Here is a 24,452-nt window from a genome sequence, read left to right as displayed (position 1 = left end):
TAACTGGCTGCTTCAGCTCCTACTGGAACGTCACTGTTGATTGTTCCCAGAACCTCCGGGATGTTGTGCATCCTTGCATCCAGCCCATCCTGACAGATGACGGGTCCGGGTCTGGGAGGAGGTCCCCTGGGAGAACATCTGCTCCCTCATCAGGAGCGTCTCCAGATGTGGTGGAGGGTGGAGGCTCAATCAGCCTGTGATCTCGCTCCCTCGCTTTGATTTGGTTTGACGCCCGATTCTTTCGGGGAATCCTCGGACTCTTCCCGGATTCGCCGGATTATTCCCCCTCCATGAATGAAACGGTGGAATCAATGCAGATGGAATAAATCGGGGGGGATTTTTACGTTTTGTTGATGCTTTTGAGCAGATGTTGCAGTCGTGCGCTGCGGAGCGTTACTTCAGGCTCACACACACACACACACACACACACACACACACACACCCTTACCTGCAGTATCTGGCAGTGATCCGAGGCGCAGTCTATGTTCTCGCAGGGCTGGTACATCCCCAGCGTGACACAGTTGAGCAGGATCACCATGATGGTGATCCTCTCGAACCACGTACTGACGGTCCTGAGGTCAAGGAGCAGAGCAGCAGTGGGGACATACTGGATGGACAGACAGGTGGACGAGGGACAGATGGACGGAGGGACAGATGGACGGAGGGACAGGTGGACCTTCATGAGTTTTACACTTGACATTTCTGTCCCCTGCAGGCTCCACCAGCATGGGCTGGACCTTCACGAGCTCTCAGAGCCTTCGTCGTGGCCCCGCCCCCCCGGTAGCGGCGAGCTCGCGGGCCGCCACTCTGCCCGTGAGCGATTCATCAGCTCACATATTTCTGTCATATTGATCCCTCATTAAAACATCAGGGTGGATGAAGGATCGCCTCTCTGAAGGATTACCTGATTCCCGTTTAGGAACCCGCTCCTCGCTTTCCTCTCCTGTGGTTATTTTTTTTTTAATGTTTACCTGAATCTGCTGCAAATGTGACGGAACATCAGGTGTTGTTGTTGTTGTCAGCAACGCTGAGTAAATTAATAAAAGGGGAATGTGCAGATTAGCACGGCTCTCTGAAGTGGGACTCTTTAAACGAAGGCTTTCGGATCTTAATCCGCCCGATTACGTCTTTTCCCCCTTTTTAGCGCCTCGATCCTCTTCGGGCTTCATTTCTTCTCTTGCGTTTTGGTCCAGAGATTTAAGCCGAGATTTAAGGTGAGATTTAAGTCTTTCGTTCTGGGAACTTTGCACTTGTAGCAGCGCTCTGCTAGCGCCGCGCGAGCCGCGCGCTAGGTCTGCTAGCGCCGCGCGAGCCGCGCACTAGGTCTGCTAGCGCCGCGTGCCAAACGGAAGCTCTAATCTGGATGATGAGAAGCGAAATGGCCTTCAGCGCCGAAACATCGTGAAGCAACAAAGAGACTTTCCTGTTAATGAGCCGAGACACAAAAAAGTGCAGCGTTTTCCACGTGTTATTAACCACTAAAGTAATTAATAAACGGCGTGTTGGAGGAGCCAGAGGATCTACGGTGGATGGCGAGGGACAAATTGACTGTTTCAGCACGTGCGTCCATGAGAACGTCCATCCCAGAGGTGTGCAGCTGGAGATGCATTCAGGAGCGCTGGAATTTCCACAACGTTCCACTCACACAGATATAAAGAGGAAGATCTCAGTAGCGTGTGGAAATACGTAGTATCAAACCTCCCACACAGCCCCGACCCCCCCAGCTGGGCTCTACCCCCCCCCCCCATCTATTCTCTGATGTATTCCAAAATGTGAAAGAACAAAACTGGACAATTTGGGCCTCCCAGCAACAACAGCTGAACACACATTTTAGGACGCAATAAACCCTGACAGGCAATGAAAAATCAATCAGGTCAGAGTGTGTGTGTGTGTGTGTGTGTGTGAGAGTGTGTGTGTGCATGTGTGTGTGTGTGTGTGTGTGGTGTGTGTGTGTGTGTGTGTGTGTGTGTGTGTGTGTGTGTGTGCTAAAGACTGCCCTGAGGTTTACTGCTACTCCAGAAGAGAGACGTTTTATAAACCAGCCTGGAAAAAAGAAGCGAGAGGGTGTGAAAACAAGCGAGCACAAAGACGGTCCCGGTCCGTCAGCGACAGAACTCCCCCAGAGCACTGCCGAGGTACCCTCGAGCAAGGTGCCGAACCGGAAACTCCTCATAAAGGGCCCTGCGGTGACCTGGCGACCGTCCCCGTGACCCCGGCAGGGATAAAGTGGTGAGGAAGACGAGAACTAACGAATGATCATATAAAACAGGAAATGAGGCATTTTACCGACTGGTGCCACCTCAGAGGGACAGGAAGTGTCACACACGCTTCGCAGCGTCACACCATGACAAATTCCTAGTTTGTGTAATACTGTGTGTTACATGAACAATGGCAATAAATCTGATTCTGATTCTGATTCTGATTCTGATTCTGATTCTGACCCCATGACCTGCTGACACGGTAACGATGGAATAAAATTGAATATTCTTTGTGGACTCTTTCAGGTCACATGGGTGTCCCCGCCTCTGTCTAGTCCCTGTCTCCGTCCCGTCCCCGCCTCTGTCCCGTCCCCGCCTCCATCCCGTCCCCGCCTCCATCCCGTCCCCGCCTCCGTCCCGTCCCCGCCTCTGTCCCGTCCCCGCCTCCATCCCGTCCCCGCCTCTGTCCCGTCCCCGCTTCCGTTCTGTCCCCGCCTCTGTCCCGTCCCCGCTTCCGTTCTGTCCCCGCCTCTGTCCCGTCCCCGCTTCCATTCTGTCCCCGCCTCTGTCCCGTCCCCGCTTCCGTTCTGTCCCCGCCTCTGTCCCGTCCCCGTCCCCGCCTCCGTCCGTCCCCGCCTCTGTCCCGTCCCCGCCCGCGTCCTCGCTCCCCTTCGTCCTGCTCTCGCTTCTCTTCCAAACGTTTGATTTTCTTTCCCTCCTCATGGCGAAAGCTCGTGTCAACCGGACCAGGGAGCTGCGCCGTTGTTGGGCTTTTATCTGTCATCTGCCTGGACGCTCTGGGGGACGCCCTGCAGGACGGGCACCCGAGCCCGTCCCTGACGTCTCCGTCCATCATTGAGGATCACGTCATCTTTCCTCCTGCTCCCGTTTTCCCTCTGGATTGACACAGGGAGCCGTTTCCGTCTCGGCTCTCCTCCCGTCCTCTCTCCTCCCTCTTCTCGGTGTCTCTGTCCATTTTCACGCCTGTCCCTCTCCGTCACTGCTCGTCTCGTCACCAATGTTCCACCGTAGCTGTTCCCCCCTCTTTATCAAACAGATCATCGTTCTCTCTCCTCCCTCTCTGATACTATCAGGACAGGAACCTTGTTTTTGTCTTTGGTCAGGAAATAAACGTCCCTGGAAGCTGCCCCCCCCCCCCCCTTACATGTAACACCTGCCTGTCCCTGTGAGCCGGCGACGTTCAGCTGCAGGATAACGGAACCTCTGATTGGGCGCCAATGGAAGACGCCTCTCCTGCCCCTGTGAGGTCGTTCTCGCCCCTCGGAGGAGCAGGTTTGCTGCTCGCGCACGTTTGTTAGCGACAGGGTGACTCACGTCTGAATGAGATCTTTGTAATTTGCTATGAGACGTTCCCACATGACTCCTCCTGCCTCTGTGTGTGTGTGTGTGTGTGTGTGTGTGTGTGTGTGAGACCTATCATGCTGTTTTCTCACTGGCAGCAGACACGGGCCTCAGTGTGAGAAACAATGTCATTTTGAGTCACTTTAAATGAGACTAATCCTGAGGGTTTTCACAGCAACACACACACACGCACACGTGCACACACACACACACACACACACACACACACACTCACTCACACGCACACACCACACACACACACACACGCAACATTCCTGAGATGTGCTTTGGTGTTACTGCTAAAACAATAATTCTAATATTTCATTTAAAGTCTGGCTCTGAGCTCAATGTGTGTGTGTGTGTGTGTGTGTGTGTGTGTGTGTGTGATGCTTCCTTTCTTGGTCGAGTTCTGATAGATCCCAGCGCCCCCCCCCCCCCCCCCCCCCCCCCCGCTCACAACACGGCCTATATTTGGTGGATGGGGGGCCCGTCGGCAGCGGCTTTAATCCCACTTAATTTCCTGCTGTTGTGAGCCTGTATTTGTGTCCCTGGCCGACATTCCTGTTTCCCTCCACAGCTTCTCCGTCCACCATCCCCGACCTCCTGCCAACTCGCTCCTCTTTATTATCCCGCACATTCCAGTCGAGCAGGATCGAGAGATTCGTTGGATTCCGAATGATTCCGGTCGGATTCCTGCAAACTGCTGAGCGTCTACGCCACTTCCAACGTGACCGCGCGATGAATGGCCGTATGCAACTCTAGGCTGAAACTTAAGTGGCGGATTTGAAGGAACAGGAATGTGTTCTCATTCCCTCGTCCTGTCTCTAACACCGACTTGTTCCAAACACGGAGGCTGTCGCTGATCTGGGAGCAGACGAGCTGCAGGATCCAGGAAACTAGAATTCAACTGGACGATTGGAATCATGGCACACACACACACACACACACGCGAAAACGTTCCAACCACACAGGCAGGGACCTGGACCACCTCTCCAGGCCTGTGCCTGTAACCAAGGCAACGGGAGCAGAAGGGTTGCAACACGGGTCCTCGTCAGCACCTATATGAGTGTGCCCCCCCCCCCCACCACCACCGTGTTTAGCATTAACGTGCATTTTCCCGGCTAGAATAACACACCTGTGAAATTCCTCCTCATATCAGCTCGGCGCAGCAGGCGCTCCGCTCCAGGACGCCGCAGCCGCCGTGAAGCCGACAGCATCAGAGGTGCCGAGGGAAAAATAAGCTGTGCGTGTGTGTGTGTGTTGTGTGTGTGTGTGTGTGTGTGTGACAGACATACTGACGGACAGAAGGGGAAGCAGACAGGGACCAGAGGCTTTGGTGGATCACTGGATCACCGTAAAGCAGCGCGCTCACGGTCCCATTTAGATCTGACGGGACGGAGCTGCTGACGCCAGGAGGAGGGGCCGCGACCCCCCCCCCCAGGGATCCGAATCTGGCCCACCTTGACCCAGTTGTTCTGTTGAGACGTTGATGGCAGTTTTCAATTAAAGAATTAAAGGGATGTTATTGGGGGGGGGGTTAGGGTTAGGGTACAATAAGGCTGCGCCGTTAATTAGAAGTCAAATCTATTTACCCAAATCAGTTTGTTCCTTTACTGGGGGGTGAAGAGCAAAGATCTGAGGAGGCGAGGATGAGGAAGGTGAGGAAGACGGGCCCTCGCCTCCCTCGCCTCCCTCGCCCACTCATCCATATTTCAGCGGGGTCGTGCTGGGTCACCACGAGCCCAACACAACGGCCTCGGGGTCAGTTTTGCGTCTATTTTCAGGCCTAGCCAGCGGAAGGGGGCACGGGAGGGCGGGGCTTAGGGAGGACGCCAGGAAACTAAACCTGTTTTCTGGTTAAACAAGTTTAATCGCAGCCTCTTTAGGCTCTGGATCGAAACGTAGAGGAGTTTTACTCTAAAACAGCGAAGCGCTAACAAAACGAGTCGCTAATGGAAGCGTCCGCTGATGTTCCTCAACGACCAACGTTAATTTATCCGTTAATTTACACCTTTTACGACCTGTTCTCCATTACAACCTGTTCTCCATGAGAACACCTTTGGTTTCCAGATGGACGTTATTACAGGCTGAAGCGTCCGCGGCTGCGTCCGCTGACCTCACTCCAGCCGCGGTCGCGAGCGTGGGCTTTATTAGCCGCGAGCCTCCTCCTCTCTGAAGTCTGTCAAGATTGACGACCCGAGGGCGCCGAGGCGACTCCCGGGGGGGGGCTTGGCTTAATCAGGCGCCGCCGTCTGACGCTGGACGCCAAACAGCTGGAGTCCAGGCTGAGGACAGCAAATGTCCCAGTTCCAGTTGCGCTGATGACAATTACGACGTTGAGGACGCCGCGGCGCATCAGGAGAGGTCGTTTATCTCGTTATTCTGCGTGTGCGACAAGACAAAACTCACGTTTGATGGACGGAAATATCGATATTTACTGGTTGTTCCCGGGGGGGCTGTTCTGACACGAGGACGGCAGAACTCCCAGGAGAACATCAGACTGTGAGGACGATCGCTGCTCATCACTTTAATGTTGTTGCTGGTGGATGTTTAATTTCATGCTAATCCAGCCAATTATCACCCAGACGATTTAGGCACCGATCTGGGCGTCATCGGGGAGCCAAAGGAAAACGATCAGAGCAGTTAGCGCGTCTCCTCTGGAGACAACAAACTACTCCAGACTAATTCCATAAAAAATGAAAAGGCCAGTCTCCTCGCTGCCGTCGCTAAAGGAAAGTCGAGCCTCTTTTGAGCTCAGTTCTTTTAGGCTCTTCTGACCTCCCTCTGGTGAAGAGTTTGGTTCCAGTTGACATGAAACGTATTCCGAGCACAATTAGTAAAGCTCCTTCCGCGTTAGCGCCTCACAGAAGAGTAGAATCCAAACAACAAACACAAAAGTGTGCGAGAGTAGCTAATCCACATGCTAACATCCGCAGCTCTTCCTGCATATTTACTCGACGCTAGTAAGCTAGCAAACCCTACAAGCCTTAAACTAATGTGACACTCACAGAAACTAGACAACATTCAAAATGTCACAATTGGCTGATTATAAAAAGGGATCTTTTCATTGTTAATAGAATTATTATTAATATAACATTAGTACCCACGACAAGGTGCGTAGCATCCTTTCTGTAGCGCTACAACCAGGCAAAGAATCACACAAAAAGATCTCAACTGTTGAAGTAAAGAGCTTTTACTTCATAAGTATGATACGCTGTGTGTGCATGCGTGTGTGTGCGCGCGTGTGTGAGAAAAGTTTGACTGGAGGCGAGTCTCGACAAGCGTGTCAGCGCAACAGGAGAGCCAGTGTTCCTGTCTTTATTAATTACCACCTGACACACACCAGCACCGGCGCGCGAGCGCTGGCACTTGCGGGACTTTATTTTTGTGGCGGAAGCCGTCTACGCGCGGCCCACTCACACGTATAGCAACAAGCGGAAGCGGGTGATTTGTCCCCGTGTCCCCTCCGCGCTTCAGTTTTACCTCACGCTCGGTTGGACCAGGAAGGGCACTGAGCAAACGCAGATGAAGCAGAACAGAGATCCAAGCTGCCAACCTCAGCTACCCCCTGCTAGCATGACCCGCGCGCTGCGATGTGACATATGACAATATTTATAGAATCCACATATTCCGGCTTTTTCTCCTTGAGGCCGTCCCTCCCCCCTGGTTGTGTCATTATAATGCAATAACCACAACTGCCGCTTCCAACTCTCATTACACTCGCTTTAACGCTCTCATTTGTTATACTCCATCATCGCTGATGAATGGACTTTGCCCACGTTAGCGTACCTGCAAATTAGCATCCGTGTGCAGAGTCCACAACTGCCAAGACTCCGGGCCACGATTCAAACTGAACCTAAACGATGAAGCAGCGGCGGGCGTCTGTGCTGGCCTTCTGTCTCATCCTCATGGAAGCTAAAGTCATTTTAGTCTGACAGCTTTTAAGCGATTACTTGGAGCTGGGAGGGAAGACGTATGCAAGGCTCATTTGTGTTTCCAGCCTTTTTGGGCACTGTACTGTTAACCCAAGCAGAATTATTCGAAAAATGCTTTAGAGGGCTAAAAAAAGAATGAATGTCAGTTTGAAAAGTAGTTAATATTTTATTAAGATCTGGGGGAAGCATTGTGGAGCGTGTGTGTGTGTGTGTGTGTGTGCGGGGGGATTGAACGTTGTTATACTTCAATACAGGACACTTTTTAATCTCCTATTTCATCTTCACCTCTGGCAGAAACTCCCTAAACCATCCACAACCTGGAGAAGAACAAAGAGCAAAGTCCCTGTTTTCTTTCCTCTCCTCCATCCTCTGCTGGGTTCATCCGTCAGCGACGAGGCCAAACGGAGACGCGCGTCACCGTCGTCGCCGTTTCCGCCGCAAAGCGAAACTCTCGGGCGGCTGAAATTCCCCCGTTTCCTTCGGCGGAGAGGTTAGCCACAGCGGAACCGAGGTCAAGCTAGCACGGCTTAGCCGCTGTGGTTGATGTTAACGGGCAGTGACTGCGCCTGGCAGGGTCGCGTCTCTGCAGGTAGAGAAGCTCAGGGGCCCACACACACACACACACACACACACACACACCCACACACACACACACCACACACACACACACACACACACACATGCGGTCCAGGTGTCATTCTTTTGCCCCGTCCCGATCAAACCAACCAGTTAAATGAGAGAGTGACGCCACCAGGACCCGACAAAGGTCGTCTCTCGCCACGGCAACAGCCCCTCCGTGAGCGGCTCCGCTCTTAATTTTGACACGTGAGGATGAACAAACCCGCAGCGGAGGATGAGGGATGAGGGGAGCGAGGGAATGTGTCAGTGAAACAGATGGAGGGGAAGCTAATGCAACGTGATAACATCATTTAAACAGCGCTCGGCTCTCCGGGGGCTCCGGATGCCTCCGCGCTCCCTCTCACACTTGTTTGACTGGGGAACCAGCCAAAAGGACACACACACACACACACACACACACACACACACACACACCAGCACGCCCACGCCCACCGGTGCCAAGAGACTAAATTGTTCAAAATTGTTCTGTCAGGTCGTATTTATAGCACCTGGAAACGTCAGGTCATCAAGGGAATTCTGATGAGTCGTCATATTTGAACATATGGGCCCATCCTGAGATGGTTATTGGGTCCGCGGTAGCTCGTCCCCCAAGTACCGCCACGGAAACACTCGTTATTACACCCAAATGACCCCCGTCAGAGCTGTAATTGAGGTTATCCAGACAGGAGGAGCATGAGGTCACTGGGTCGCCGTTTTCCTCCTCCAACCTGGGGGGCGGAGCTAATTTCTGCCGTTCCCCTTCAGACCACCAGGATCAGCCTGGTGGTCGAGTGGGGCTTCATTTAGGGGTTTTCTTTTTTATTAAACTTCCTGTCACAACATCAGCCATCGCGAGTTGGCTGGAACTAACTCACACACACACACACACACACACACACACACACACACACACACACACACACACACACCGCTACCGTCCTCCATCTGCATGAGTGCGTCCCTGAGGTCTCGTTGCGGCCCGCTCTGGAGCGCTGGACCCCCCCAGATCAACAGGTCACCCACAGATGCTCCTGGAGGCTTTGGTCTTGACCAGAGAGCTCCCTGTTAGCGCCCCCCCCGCGTGGGAGCTCCTGCTCCTGCTATTCCATCCCCTCAATCAGCCCCCCCCCAAAGCTCTCGTCTCTTTTTCTGCAGCACCTTCGGGTGGATCTTCTCTCTTCCCAGGAGCCGCGTCAGGATCAGACCTCCCAGCTGTGTGTGCGGTGCGTTCCAGATGTCTGAAGTCATTCTTGCTCTCTTCTCATGAGTCCTGGATCTCTTCTATCTCCTCCATCTCTTCCATCTCCTCCATCTCCTCCATCTTCTCCATCTCCTCCATCTCTCCATCTCTTCCATCTCCTCCATCTCCTCCATCTCTTCCATCTCCTCCATCTCCTCCATCTCCTCCATCTCCTCCATCTCCTCCATCTCCTCCATCTTCTCCATCTCCTCCATCTCTCCATCTCCTCCATCTCCTCCATCTCTTCCATCTCCTCCATCTCCTCCATCTTCTCCATCTCCTCCATCTCTTCTATCTCCTCCATCTCCTCCATCTCCTCCATCTCCTCCATCTCTTCTATCTCTTCTATCTCTTCCATCTCCTCCATCTCTTCCATCTCCCCAACGTCCCTGGACGCCATTGTTTTAAGATATCATCTGTTGCTCAGCCGCTTTGACCCCCCCCCCCCCCCCCCACAGTCTCTGACTCCCCCTTTCTGGGAGAGAGGTCTGGAGGTGCCGTCACCAGAGCAATTAGAGACTTCATGTTCCTCCTCACTGTCAGCAGCAGGAGAGGACACACACACACACACACACACACACCACACACACACACCGCTCGTCTTCAGTACGTTGACAGGCACTGGTCAAAAGTTCACTCTGTCACCGTGCTAACTATCTCCCTCTCTGTCCTCAGCGGCCGCCCGGCGTTCCTTTCAAGAGCGCCAGGCGGTAATCTGGCTGCTCCCACTTCCCCTGTTTCATGCTCCAAGGAGACCATCCTTCTCTCTCCGTTTTATCCGGCTCCAAGAGAGAAGTTACCAGCTTGTCCTTCACTTTGCCTCCGAGCGCCATAATTACGCCTTCTCATCTCTCCTTTTCTTTTGCCCATCTCTTATTTCTTATTCTTTCATCTTTCCTATTTTCTCCCCTTTCAAAGTTTTGGTCCTCCGCGGCATCAGGAGCGTGACCTCCTTCCCTACTCACTAAATAGGGAGCAAGGCTGCAGTGGAAAGCTGTAAATGGCGTTTAAGGCTTCTGTAAACGGCGCAAATTTCCTCGCTAGCACGTCAACATCCGCTCAGTTGTTGCTTTGTTAATTATTTAAACCACTTCCTGCTTCTCAGGTGCGAGGATGCATTATGGGACACACTAAATTGGGTACAGCGATGCTCAATAGTGAGCTGCCTATTTAGTGCCCTAGGCAAACGATATTGAGAGAACCAAGAAAAGCCAATAATAATCAGCAGTGGCGCCTGTCGCAGCCTATAAAACCAGCTTATTCTCACTTGCAGGTGTAAGTTTAACAACATCGGATGATTTGAGCTTGAAAATGAGCTTTTAGGCAGCACAGAAATGAGCAGGTTCCAGCATCAGAGCCCCTTGGAGGGGCAAAACGCCGGCATCTGTCGCATCACCTGAGCAAACTTTGCTTTGATCTCTTTCATGTGCGCGCTGGCCTGGCCAGAAGCCATCCACTCTCCCGCCCTCAGAGGGGCCTCAAATGGATCTGAGCAGCGTCCACGCCATGACAGCGGGAAGGAAACACATCTGGAACCAACGGACACTCAAAGCAGACGCGAACCGCTGGTGCGTCGACACATCATAACCTCCTAATGAACACCTTAGATGGGCGCTGGAGCGTGGCGGGGGCACGGGGCAATAATGAGGAGACAGGGTAAATAAAGAAAAGGATAGCTGGGAGAACCACAGTGAAACCAGGGAGTGAAGCACGCGGCGGAGTTTCACTCAGGTAGAAGTGTGAGCTGTCGTATTTGATTTATTAGTGCGTCTGTCCGCTGGCAGCTCAGCTCCTGGAAAGACAAGATTATCCCAGGAATAATAATTACTGTTTTGCTTCTCTGTCGCCGTCTCTGCAGCTGCCTCTGCTGACAACCACGGAACTCGCTCTGGAACTGGAAACATGCTGTCCATTTCAAGTGTAGACGCATCCGGGGCGTAATAGTAATGAGCCTGATGCAGGGGAGGCATCCGTCTGGATGACAGGGCACAAACACCCCAGCACTGCTTATATATAAACTGTAATTAGCAATAATTCCTCATCTTTCAGTTGGGAGAAGGACTCAATCAAAATCACACAAGAATTCAGAATTGCGGTATTAAAAAGGACAAGTGTTGCTAACGAGAGCAGGAGATGAGGATCAGCGACGCTCAACCGGGTCACGTGGACTTAAATCACCTTTAGCCCCCATTGGCGCCGATGACCCCACCCATGTGACCCCACCCATGTGACCCCACCCATGGGACCCCACCCATGGGACTCCACCCATGTGACCCCACCCATGTGACCCCACCCATGTGACCCCACCCATGTGACCCACCTTGTGACTCCACCCATGTGACCCCACCCATGTGACCCCACCCATGTGACCCCACCCATGTGACCCCGCCCATGTGACCCCAGACTGACCTGCTCCTGTCTGCATACAGGCGGAAAGAACCCAGAGAAAAATGTATTTCCTGATGTGCCGCTGTGGTCTGCCTCCAGTCCACCCTCCCTCCGCTCGCTCACACCCCAGTTGAGCGTCATTAAGCGCCGCCCGAACCCAATTACCCGCGGAGACGAAGCAGGTGGCACCCGCTCTGACAGACGCTGACGTACGACCACACGCGGCCCTGTGAAGTTTGTCCTCACCCATCAGCACGGATTAATCCTGCCTGGGCTGCTTATCGAAGCCCGATAAATATTCCCATCTCTCTTTAAAACGCCCCTGGCGGTGCGGCAGGTTTTTTAGGGATCTGATTAGCTGTAAACCAGAATTTGCTTGTTTTAAACCTCAGAGGACTCAGCTAATCGTCAAACGTCGATTCGAACGTAATCAAATACGGAAAGAAGCCGCATAAGAGACTGAGAAAACATTGACCTTTCTTGAGCAGCTGGAGGATTTAAAAAGTCTCCACGACAGGAAGCACCAGTTTGCAGATCTGTGGTGACACGTCAAGCTAACGGGCACAAAAGTCCAGAACAGCTGAGCTGTAGTCAAGGCACTGCGTGTCGGGTATTTCTCCACACGTCCGTTCGCCATAGATTTCATGACAGCTGATAAATACTTGAACGGGACGTCGAGTGCTCAGGGATCTGCAGGCTAGCTTAGCCTAGCTTAGCCAGCTGGATCAGATCAGAGGTGCAGTGTGGTGTGATTTGCATGTAATTTGGATCCAACATCTGCTCAACTATCCAAAATTAAAAACACAGGCGCTCCAGCCTTCTTATCAGAGATCTTTCCTCCAGATTGCTGCTCACGCAGAGAAGTTAAAGCCGTTAAATGTCCCCGTCATGCGCGACTGAAAGATAATGAGATCAACATTTCGCAGCTCAACGTTCTTGCCCCTTTTTCTATTTTTTTTTTCTTTTTTTCTTCTGGAGGGAGAGCTTGCTCTAACTTGTCCCGACAGCTTTTATTGCCTCATTTGAGCCTCACTCTTACGCTCACACACACGCGCGCCATAATCGCAATGCTAATGTTTTAGATGCGGGAATTCCAAGGGAAGGTCAGGAGCAAAGCACAGGCGCCGCAGCGGAGAATGACTCGGAAGATTTATCTGACGGGAAACTTCAAACCGGAGAGCGTTGGTTCAGAATGTGGCTGCAGTCGGAGGAGCTATCAAATCGCTCCCTAAACCTTCTAAAGAGATTGTGTTCGTTTAGCCACTGACACAGAAGCAAACATCAGTTTCTCTAAAGATGCCGGTTGGATGTTGGATCAAGAAGGTTTTTTCTTCTGGTGGATCCGGAACCGTTTTGTATTGGATCCGCTACGTGCTGCCATTTGTTTTCCTCCTCGTTCGTCTCTTTAAGTTCCACCAAAATTTCTCTTTGAATTTTCAATGTGTGTGTGTGTGTGCGTGTGTGTGTGTGTGTGGGGGGGGGGGGTGCATGTGAGGTGAGGCCCTGATGTGAGGAGCAGCCATGAGGCTGGATGATGGGGAGGGTGGATGATGTGAGACAGAGGAAGGAATCTCAAATGTGACATTGAACAGAACCTCAATAAAATTATGGACACAATGAAAGATGAGCACAAAATAACCCAGCGACACACAGCTGGAGGGGTGATGAGACGTTTTCAGAGCGCTGCTGAGGTGCCCTTGAGCATGGTATCAAACCTCCAAATGTTCAGAGTGCCTGTCAACGTGGCGTTTTCAGCCCCCCCCCCCCCCTTTGCCTGAGCTCACTGTAATTTCAGATATCTTGTTTGAATCTGATGTGAATTTGATGTCATTTCCTCTCTGTTGGACATAAAAAATCAGCTTTTTCAGATTTTCTTCTTTGACAAACATTTCCCAGCCCCCCACCCTGACCCACACTTGCGTAGCAAGTAAAAGCACAAACACACACACGAGTGTGTGATATCAAACACACTCATGTGTGTGTGATGTGTGTGTGATATCACACACTCGTGTCCTGACCGATAAGCTGAAGTTCCCCTTCCGGACACTCGTGTCATAGTTTTACAACATATATACATGAGCACCAGATGAATGTCAGCACCCAACTGGTTAATAAATGGCCGCTAAGGATGATGGGATATACTGATTGGTTGCAGTAAATTATGGGATACACTGAGTTCACTACATAGTGTGCAGCGATCCTCCCTTAACATTCGGACACCCCTAAAAAATGGTGTACACACTACTGAGTGCACTATATAGGAAGGAGGGGTGTTTTGGACACACACACACACACACACACACACACACACACACACACACACACACACACACACACACACACACACACACACACACACACACACACACCTTTAACTCCTGAGAATATCCAACTTTATGTGGAACAGCGGTGCAACTTTGTTCCCCAAACAACAATTTCGTCGTTTCCAAATAGCCAATAAGTGCGTCCAGAGCGGATTCTAATTACTGTTGCTATGACGGGCTGAGCTGCAGAAGGCTGACGCACACACAAACACCCCCACATGCCCCAACACACACACACACACACACACCACACACACACACACACACACACACACACACACACGCACAGACACACACGCACACACACACCACATCAGAGCTTTGAAGAAAAGCAACGTGGTTTGTTTTCTGATTAAGTGCCAGGACGACTAATTATATGCAAAATAAAAATGATGTACGAGGAAACGAACAGAGATGAGCACGATTCGGGAGTGCGCTCGGAGTCTTTAATGGATGGAAAACGCTGCGTTCCCGACGCATTATGGAAAAAAAAGAGTATGTGAAAGGTCGCGTGGAGTGTGTCAGGCTGAGGCTCCTGGCTACGCGGTCACGTTAAGCTCCTCCACTCTTCGCAAGTCTCCTTCTCACATTTTATTCTCCTCCTCCTGCTCCTCCTCCCCTCCTCTTCCTCCTCCTCCTCTTCCCCCTCCTCCTCCTGCTCCTCCTCCTCCCATCCTCTTCCTCCTCCTCCTCTTCCTCTCCTCCTCCTCCTCCCCTCCTCTTCCTCTTCCTCCTCCTCCTCCACCTCCTCCTCCTCTTCTTCCTCCTCCTCCTCCTCCTCCTCCTCTTCCCCTCCTCCTGCTCCTCCTCCTCTTCCTCCTCCTCCTCTTCCTCCTCCTCCTCCTCCACCTCCTCCTCCTCTTCCTCCTCTTCTTCCTCTTCCTCTTCCTCCTCTTCCTCCTCCTCCTGCTCCTCCTCCTCCCAGTAATGGCAGTAATGGAGTTTGAACCAGACCTGAGGGAGCAGAAGATGAGGAGGCCAAGGAGGAAAGTGTCAGGAAAAGGAGCACTGGGGACGGCGAGGAGGAGGATCCGAATCTATCGTGACCCCGGAGGTTTTAGCTGCAAACCGAAGGTCAACATCAGAATTGTGGGTAATGACTGAGGACTTCATTAATGTTTCCTTTGAAACAGTTGACGGCCCTTCTGACTCGCTAGAAGAACGGCAGCTAATCTGAAGATCCTGATGGCGTGAACAGGCGGAAGAAAAGGTTGCAGGAAGGTGTGCAAACAGCCATCCGGCGTCCCGCTCTGTGTACCGGGGGAAAAGCTCCAATGTGATCCACTAAAGTTACAGAAAACAGAAGGTCGGGAGACAAAAGTTGGGATAAAGAAGGAAAAGCAGAGAGAACAACATAGTTGATGTTTCCCAGGTGTCTTCTCTACCCCCAGCAGTAGTTAAGAGCAAGCCGTGGCAACGCCTCAGCCATCCGTCACCATGGAGATAACAAGCTGTCAGGACCGGAGAGGATCACGGGCCACAGACGCCATGGGGGAGAGGAGGGGGGGTACAATTGGAGGAGAAGAATAGATACTGCCATTAAGCACTTCAGAGGGAAGAGGAGAGAAACCGGGAGGACAGAGGTGAGGGTTCGATAGCGGAGCCAAAACAAATGTGGAGCGGAGGAAGTCAGGGAGAGAAACCGGGAGGATGGATGGAAGCCTGCAGAGATGTTTGTGCTGCAGGAGAGAGGAGGTGCGCATCAGCCAGAGCTGTTTGTCTGCAGGTGTCAGCACATCGCCCGTCTCCTCTGACTAATCAGCCTGTAAACTACATCCCGCCGTGACGTGCACGCGTGGACTTCACAACATGGATAATCGCCAGGCCGCGATTCATCAGAAATGCAGCTTATGGAGCGTTCCTGCGAAGATACGGCACAACAAAGCTGCAGGGAGATCAAGGCCAAGTCCAAACAACACCTCCGTCCATCTGGAATTCTCCACCGTCTGCACATAAAAGCAGCCATCAAACCCAAACTAATCCAAAAAAAAAGAAAGAACGAAAGAAACAAGTGCAGGGAACAGGCACGGTGAGCATATTTAGACACTTTCTGGCACGACTGTGGGCGACATTTTGCAGTTACGTGCATCCTCCCTGCGCAGATTTCTGTTAGGAACCCAAAAAAAAAACAAAAAGAAGCCGGGAGTGAAAAGAAAGATGTCTGGGGGAGGGAAGAGCGATGAAACAGGAGGAAAATGAACGGAGGGAGCTCGGAGAGGACTGGCAATTCGGGGGGATTCGATTGTCGGAGGATATTCGGGAAATCGGATAAAGCTCATATCACATATCAGTTTAAAAACAACGGCAGGAGACAATTAGGGCTAATCTGTGTGGTGCAGAACGTATGGGGGGGGGGGGGGGGGGTGTTGAGCACAGGAGGAACAATAGAGGGAGAAGGAGAAGAAGAAGAAGTGTGTGGGGTGCAATATAGAGAGGTGCTCCAGGTGCTCTGCTGCAGGCAAGCGTGGGAGAGCATCAGTGTGTGTGTGTGCGTGTGTGTGTGTGCGTGTGTGTTGTCACAGAATGCCTCTCACAGCAACTATGTGGTGAACAGAGTTATTGATCTGCAAAGAAACAGTGAAACATCCACTTATTGCCTCCTCTACACTCTCTCTCTCTCTGTCACACACACACACACACACACGCACACACACACACGCACACACACACACACACAGTTCCTGGCCAAACTCACTTCAGATGGACCAAACATGAGCCAAACCCGATTTGATGATGTTGGAATGACAAAAAGTCTTGTTGCTGCGTCGCACAAAGTTTTCTGAAACCGGCAAAAACAAGTTTGGAAGTTCAGCCACTTTACATAGATATTATATAAGGTGCTAATTTTAGACACGGGGGTGAAAGGTGGATTTCACATGAACTAATGGGAGAAGTTCAGCAAACTGGAAGCTACAATCTGTGCGTGTTTCTGTGTGCTCCTCAAACTTACTACATACCGAGCACCAAAATCCTCATTCTACGATCAAAGTGGGGCCATGTTTTTGAAATGGGCCCCCCCAACTTCAAAGGACTGTCGGGGGGGTGGGAGCGAAGGCACGGCTGTATGGTTGAGGTTAGAACTGTGCATAAATTAGGGTTAATCTAAGTTAGTGTGAGGACCTGGTTAATGCATTATGTCCCCAAAAAGATAGAAATGTGAGGGTGTGTGTGTGTGTGTGTTGGCGCTGCACTTGTGTGGAGACTTAAAATTCTAATTAGTGCAAAAGAAAATATATTCATTGATGAGTCAGTAATTATGACTCCATAATAAGGCAGTAGGAGAAGCCGTCCCTGGCATAAACACTCAGTGTGGATAAACATGAATGTGACAGCTTGGACGACTCTCCGGGACTTTGGGTGCTTTAAATAGTTGCCATATAGCTACAGACGCTGTCTAAGAAGTCCGATTTTACAACTTAGACCCAAAAAAAAAAAAAAAATTCAAAAAATCTTAAATAGCATTCAAAAAAGACGCTAAAAATGAAACTTTGTTGCAATTAAAACAGCAACAAAGGTTGAAACTGTGACAAAGATTATAATTAGATGCCCGTGCTAAGCTATCGCTTGTTGTTGTGGCCATCAGCAGGAGGGTCCCCCTACATGAGCCTGGTCCTGCTCAAGGTTTCTTCCTGTTAAAGGGGAGTTTTTCCTTGCCACTGTTGCTTGTTGGGGTCAGGCCCTGGGATTCTGGAAAGCGCCTTGAAACAATTTTGATTGTATAAGATGTTATATAAATAAAGATTGATTTGATTTGATTTGATTTGTTGCACACTGTGACGCACAAAGAGACACACGGGACAAAACTGTACAACTTTAAAATACACAGAGCCAGAAGTCCATCATGTGAAAGAGTAAAAAGCATCCAACTACACAAGACTCCTCAAATCATCTCCAGTTCGGATGCTAAGATTAGCCAATGAATTTAGCACAACTTCTGGAATATTCATCTTACAATGACCAATCCCAACATTGGTCAAGTTCCACGCTTGAACAAACTCTGCGTCCTGTTCCGGATTGATCGGGTTTCTCTAAATAACTCCTCGGTAATCATCCTTGATGGGAGTATCGACCTGCCACGGTCATCAACGTTAGCCCCTCGGCGGTGATTTGCTCGCATTTACTGCTGCAACCTCGTGCGAATAGAGAACGTTACCAATCCTGGGAGCCTGGTGCCTTCCTGCCACCCCAACAGTTAAAGCGCCAACTTCCTGTTGAATCGCTTGACAGATCTCTATAATTACAGTTAATATGGCTGCAAGCAGACAGGCTGTAATAGTAGTTTTCCTTCCTGTGTTTTCAAAAACCAAAAAATCTATTAATGCTTTGAGAGCAGTGAGTGACAAATGGACCAGCATTTCTGAGGGGAGGGGGGTGGTCTCGTCTGTCGCTAACGTGAAAGGATCATCCTCAGTGCTCAGAACGATCGCTCTCCACACACACACACACACACACACACACACAGAGACTTACTTTGAGTAGTTCTGGGGACATCTGATGGTACCAAAGACGGGACAAGTGGAAAAGTGAGGATGGACGAAAACGGGTCAGAGACAGATGGATGGTTCTGTGGAAGGGTGGAAATGAGGCGTGCTACGGTAATGAGCGCAGTCCAGATCTGGGTACTTATCTGTGGGCTTGGATGCTAGAGGACGCGTAAAGGTCATGTTTTGAAAGGATATGGGCTCAAGACCATACGGATGCACCAGCTGCGCGGACAGGTGGTCTGCTTGAGGCAGAAGAAGACCACCGGCGCCAGGTCCGGGAAAGGCACCACAAGGGTGCTCAAGTCGCTGCCCATGCTGGCATCGTCGGCCGGGCCAGCTTCTTCGATGAGGTCATCATCGCGCGCCGATCTGTAGTCCTCGCTGCGGCCCGGCCGTGCTGGGGAAAGGGCCCCCAGTGGCACCGGACACTCCTCGCTCATCATGGAAACCCGGACGGAATCTGCCAAAAGCCGGAGAAGTTGAGAGCAGAATTAAAAAGAGGTTAATGCCAACGAAGTGGCAAATAAACATTGCGATGTGACAGGAAAGAGCAACAAATGCGAAGAGAGCGAGCGGGAATCAACGCCAACAGTCGCCGAGCTTTCCTTGACGATCCGCTTAATCCCATCCCGGAGCTCAGGCGGAGGAAATGACCTCTTAGCCCATCAAAGGGGTTCGCTTTTATTCGATGTGTGTGAAACATGGACATTTTTTCTGCAACCACTTGATTTTTTTTTTTTGAAGGAGTAAAATACAGTCGAAGGCCGGGAACTTTTGTTGAGTCATGTTGGTCCAACTGCTGAGTCATCCAGCAGCTCATTACAGGAAGCTGAAACAACCGTCGAAGGATTTTTGGCCCTATTTTGTGGTGTTTATTTGGCATTTAGTCCCATCTTTAACCCATTTGGCCAGTACCATAAACACAGGTGGTTGAGTGGTGGGTGGGTCCTCTGCAAATAAGGAGTTGGTTTTTTAAAATCATGGAGTTTAGCAAAAAATGAAGAAAAATACATATAAACAATGTGAAATTAGTCTTCAGTGTTGTAAGTGTAACATTACAGGATTTCATAGGGTCATTTCTGAAAGCCCAATAGTCTTCTCAGCCCTTATTATTGGATGGCTTGGACAGTGAGGAGGCTCAGGCTTAGCTAGTTAGCTCTTTCAGATGTCATGTTTATTTATCACAAGTTTCTTTATCTAACAGCCAAAACAAGCAGCAAATATCGGCACGGTGGTGTGTTGGATATGCACCATTCTGCATGTGTCAATGTGCCCTTGCAGCTTTGTTTCAATTGGGAAAATGTTTCTGGGGCCGTACATAAATAATCATTGTTATCAGTGCTAATGCCATTTTGACTGCCCTAAAAACACAGGCTACTGCTTTATCGGTGTGGTTTCCTTGGTGTACGCTGTGAAGTGGGCCCGTATTAAATCCCACAATCGGATTAAGTGCCTGTGGGAGATCATGTTTTGTTTACATAGGATAATGACATTAAAGGCTATTCATTACAAGCTACAAAAATAGGGCACGTGTGATTTAGGGGGCTGGTAGTGGAGAACATGTACCGCTGCTGTGAGGCTAATCTTCTGACAAGATGGAGAAATCTTGGAGATGCAAAAAAATGTAATAAAAGGACCGAACGACAGCCACCAAACGCAGCAAGTGGCTGATTTATGGATGTGCATAAGCGCTTTATGTTGTATTTGCTAATCCAGTGCAGACAAATACTGCACATGGAAATATTTTTGTCTCTTTACACACGGTGAAATTAGCCTGGCAACAACAGCTTCCTGTGTAAGCAGGAAGTTTGTTTGGTTGGGGTTTTTTTTATTTTTTTTGTGCTTTGCTGGCTTTAATTTCCCATGGCAACCGTTGAACATCAGACAGGGTGGCATGAAAGGTTTGATGGAGCGTGTTATCTGCAGGCCAACACAAGAGTGAGGCTTTCTCACCGTACACACTTTTCACACATTAACACACAGCTGCACCGGCAGCTAAAGGCTGCGAGGAGCCGTGGAAAAGGTTGCTTCCCCCTCCCACACACACTCAATGCGACAGAGACACGCCGGAAGGGGCTGAGGACAGCCCAAACACACAGTCTGGATCAATGACGGACTCCGTTCTGTTGATACTGACAATGGGAAAATCAAGTTTGGCTTTCAGAGGCTGGATATTAAAAATATGGTTTTCAAGGGCTAAAGGCTCAAAAAAGGGTAAAATACAAAGTTATTTAAGCGTTTACTTATGTGACATGACTTTAACCACGTTTCTGCCTGATGACAAATGTCAAACGGACTGAATGTCTTCTGTTAAAAGGTCATTCGAAGGGACATTTTGAGTCAACAGCAACTAGCAAACAACTAATGACAGAAAGAAATTCACTCTGAGTCCAAGTTAAAGCTGTAAAAGGCAAATCTCAGTCACCAGGCAAAGACAGGAGGTGGAACTATCCAAAAACATACCAGGGACTCACGTGTGCGGCACCAGGACAACATGATCTGGGAGGGAAGAAGGGAAAGAAACCAGGAAGAGGGCGGAGCCAATCAGGCACAGGTGGAGGTCAGCGGGCAGGTGAGAACAGAAAGAGGGACTTACTGGACCCTAACACAGAAACTAAAATAATAAACTAGACACAAAATAGCAAACAGAAACACGTGAATTTGCATAGCTACAAAGTTTTCCCCTAAAGCAAGGATGTGGTTTAGAAGAACCGAGCAGCTTTTGGCAGCGGATGAATACGGATTGCTAGTTTTCTGCTTTGAAGAGTCATCAAAGACAATCTTTTCTTAAAGGAAAACACATCCACGAGTTAATTAAGGATATATATTTTTTTTAAATTACATATTCTGTTCTATCACTGGGTCAAGCTCATGCTTAAAAACTGATTTCCACAGGCTGGAGAGCCGAGACAACACACCGCTGATTACATCAGCAGAGGAAAGAGGCGTGAAATCCATCTCTCTCTCTATCTCTCTCTCTCCATCCCTCTCTCTCTCTCCATCCCTCTCTCCATCCCTCTCTCTCCATCCCTCTCTCCATCCCTCTCTCTCTCCATCCCTCTCTCTCTCTCCATCCCTCTCTCTCCATCCCTCTCTCTCTCCATCCATGTTTGAGATAGTAGGTTGAAGCTACAGAATCTGGATGACATGCTCAGATCACTCATATGTGTTCTCTTTAGGAATCTGTCCTTAGTTTACTTAAAGTTTGAGTCCCTGGGTACATGGTAAAATAGCTGTCTACTGTGCGTGCGTGTGTGTGTGTGTGTGTGTGTTTCATATATGTGCTTATATGTGCTGTGTAATCAAGGGGTCTTCTGCCCTTAAGTGAGTCTGATAGTATAGGACAATGGCTGAATGGTCCAATGGTGCTTTATGTCTTCGGTGTCTCTATCTCTGTCTAACACACACACACACACACACACACCCACACACACACACACACACGCACGCACAGATATTTCAGCAATGTCAGCCACTTCTTCATCCACTGACCTGTGACAAACCAGATTTGACACCATTGCTGAGTGATCAGAACAACACATCACTTTGTTACGGCGACTATCAATACATTCAATGAAAGTATAATGTGTTTATGAAGCGGCAACCGGCGGGGGAGCCAACGCTGAACAAGCCGGCTGGCCTCCTGACAGCTCTCTCAAATAGCTTTTTAAGAATGTGAAAAATGTGAATCATGCAGTGGCGAGGAAACAAGTACCACCTTCCTCCTGAAGCCAGGGCTAATGCTATTATCAAATGCTGCCGTCCTGTTTTTCCATACACTTTATGGACATTCATATGGACAAATCGACCCAGAATTAGTCTATTTTTTCATAACACTGTTTTAATATCGGTCCTTTGCCCCTTTTAAAAGGACTCGACTGCTTTCACAAATGAGTGCAGGAGGGTTTATTTTATTTGACTTTATAAAGGACAAGAAATAGGTTAGCACAAGAGTAATACACGGTTAACGATATAATCGCAGGTGATTAAATTTTTAATGCAGCTATAAACCAGAACCACAGCATTTTTTTTCCAACGGCCCAAGAATCTTCTGCTGTCTCACATTCGTACCTAATTCCCTACTCACTCTATAGGAAAGGTTGAGTGCACTATTTAGCACTAACAATATGCTGAAAATCTGCTTGCTGTATGTATCTGATATTTATCCTAATTATTAATTGGGCAACAACATCATATTTAGAGTCCCATGAGTGACTGAAAGAATGATGGGAGTTTTTTATGGCTTGGTTAGGGAGCATGGGTTGTACACTTCAACCCCCTCCCCCAGACAGCACAACCGCCTTCCCTGCTCTGCTGGCAGCGGCAGGATGCTAACCTCCTCCACCAGTTTCTCATCCTGGACCTGACCCGCTTCCGGCATTCTGTCTTAATCTGCTGGATGTTTGGAGGATTTTCTGGCGCTCTGTGTCAAAACACCTTAACATCGTGACACAGCAGGTTGGTACTGAAGTGTGTAGTTGGCACTGAACTGTGGACACGGGGTTCCCCATCACCATTAGAGAGGCACATTCGGCCAAACACGGCGCTGATGCTTCGTACAAGTGATTTTTAATGTCACACTGACAGTGATTCCCAATTCCAGCGTGCCAAAGATTCTGCTGCAGTGTGCCACAACTGGCCCGCGTGCCTCAGGTTTCTGACCACTGCATTGAAAGAATTTCTCTATTAAACTTTAAAATCATTTTTTAACTTTACTGTACATCTAAAATATTTTTTTTTAAAAAAAACCTCATTTGTTCTGGGGTTCGGTATGACTGCACCTCATGGAGGACATTTTGTGCTCAGTCGAATCCCACGGCATGAATATCCACCTGGAAATGGGTTCAAATATCCGTGACCGCCTCGGTGACACGGGCTGTTAACCTTCAGCTGTTGCCAGATACTTCAGGATTTCTGCTGGTGGGTGACATACGGGTGCCGCACTCATCTCCGGCTTCCAGGAAATGTGCTTCCTGACTCGGCAAAAAAGGGCAGATTAGCCGGACATTTGGTATGGATGACAGACCAGCAGGGTCGGCAGAATTAGCCGTAATAGCCACGCGGGGTCTTAAAATACTGTAATGCTTCCACTGGTCCTGGGATGAATTATTCCCATAGTCAAAGATCCGTTTGCACGTGCAGTGCCGCTGCCGCCTGATTGGCTGAGCAGACGATGGCATTTCAGTTGAACTGGTGTATTTAATAAAGCGCCAACCATTCCCTGCTCGGGGAATGTTGCCAACAGTCTTCACAGGAATTCTTCTGTTTGATCAAAACACCAGATGAAAGATGTACAGCATCTTTAATCCGTCATCCTCCCTTTGAAACTTTCAACCCCGACATTTCACTCCCGTTTCAGTCCCCTCGCAGCTCCACTGGTTTCAACCTTTTTCTTGATTACTCGCGTTTCTTACCAAAAGAACCGACTCTTTGAACTCGCATCATGCTAAAGATCAGGAATAACAATGATAATAATAATAACAATAATAATAATAACAAGGATAAGGCGTTTTAGGTGGACAAAATTACAGCCAGGCTGGGAAATGAGCAACGAGAGGAGCAGCAAATTGGATGATGGCTCGCTGTTCCCAGAATAGAGGCTGGAGACCGAAGAGTGCTGAGGCAGCACCCTCCTGTTGAAGGCGTGTATTTATTCTCGGCAACCGCCAACTGCATCGATAACAGCGCGGGGTTTTATCCGAGATTTGGGAAAGGGTTTTTTTCTTCATGCATTTTGGTGCTGAAGGATTAAAATTTCCAGTGTGATGTTTTCATGGGACATTATGTGTTGTTTTTTTTGCCGTTAGCCTTTCGGGGTTAAATAACATTAGCTGACAGTGTCTGACGGAAAAGGTGACACGAGCGGATGAAGTAATAACACGGGTGGATGTTTGGCGCTGAAC

General features: G+C 49.7%; 1 protein-coding gene and 1 long non-coding RNA gene across 5 annotated transcripts in view; one reads left to right on the top strand and one right to left on the bottom strand.

The window, feature by feature from the left end:
- cacna1ia (calcium voltage-gated channel subunit alpha1 Ia) overlaps positions 1-24,452 on the bottom strand; it is an 84,651-nt gene that overhangs the window by 41,977 nt on the left and 18,222 nt on the right. For all 4 annotated transcript variants that reach the window (XM_057015754.1, XM_057015755.1, XM_057015756.1 and 1 more), the window contains 2 exons: positions 18,746-19,009; positions 449-561 (listed from right to left, as the gene is read on the bottom strand). In XM_057015754.1, coding sequence (XP_056871734.1) covers positions 449-561; positions 18,746-18,992 — 360 coding nt within the window. In that variant the 5' untranslated portion in view covers positions 18,993-19,009. The remainder of the gene's footprint in view (positions 1-448; positions 562-18,745; positions 19,010-24,452) is intronic.
- On the top strand, positions 448-19,577 carry LOC130515487 (uncharacterized). Its single transcript, XR_008947198.1, has 2 exons — positions 448-569; positions 18,754-19,577. It is a non-coding gene; the product is annotated as an uncharacterized LOC130515487 (long non-coding RNA).

Source organism: Takifugu flavidus, chromosome 18, assembly GCF_003711565.1.
Source record: "Takifugu flavidus isolate HTHZ2018 chromosome 18, ASM371156v2, whole genome shotgun sequence".
Taxonomy (NCBI): Eukaryota; Metazoa; Chordata; class Actinopteri; order Tetraodontiformes; family Tetraodontidae; genus Takifugu; species Takifugu flavidus.
This window is presented reverse-complemented; position numbering and strand designations above follow the sequence as displayed.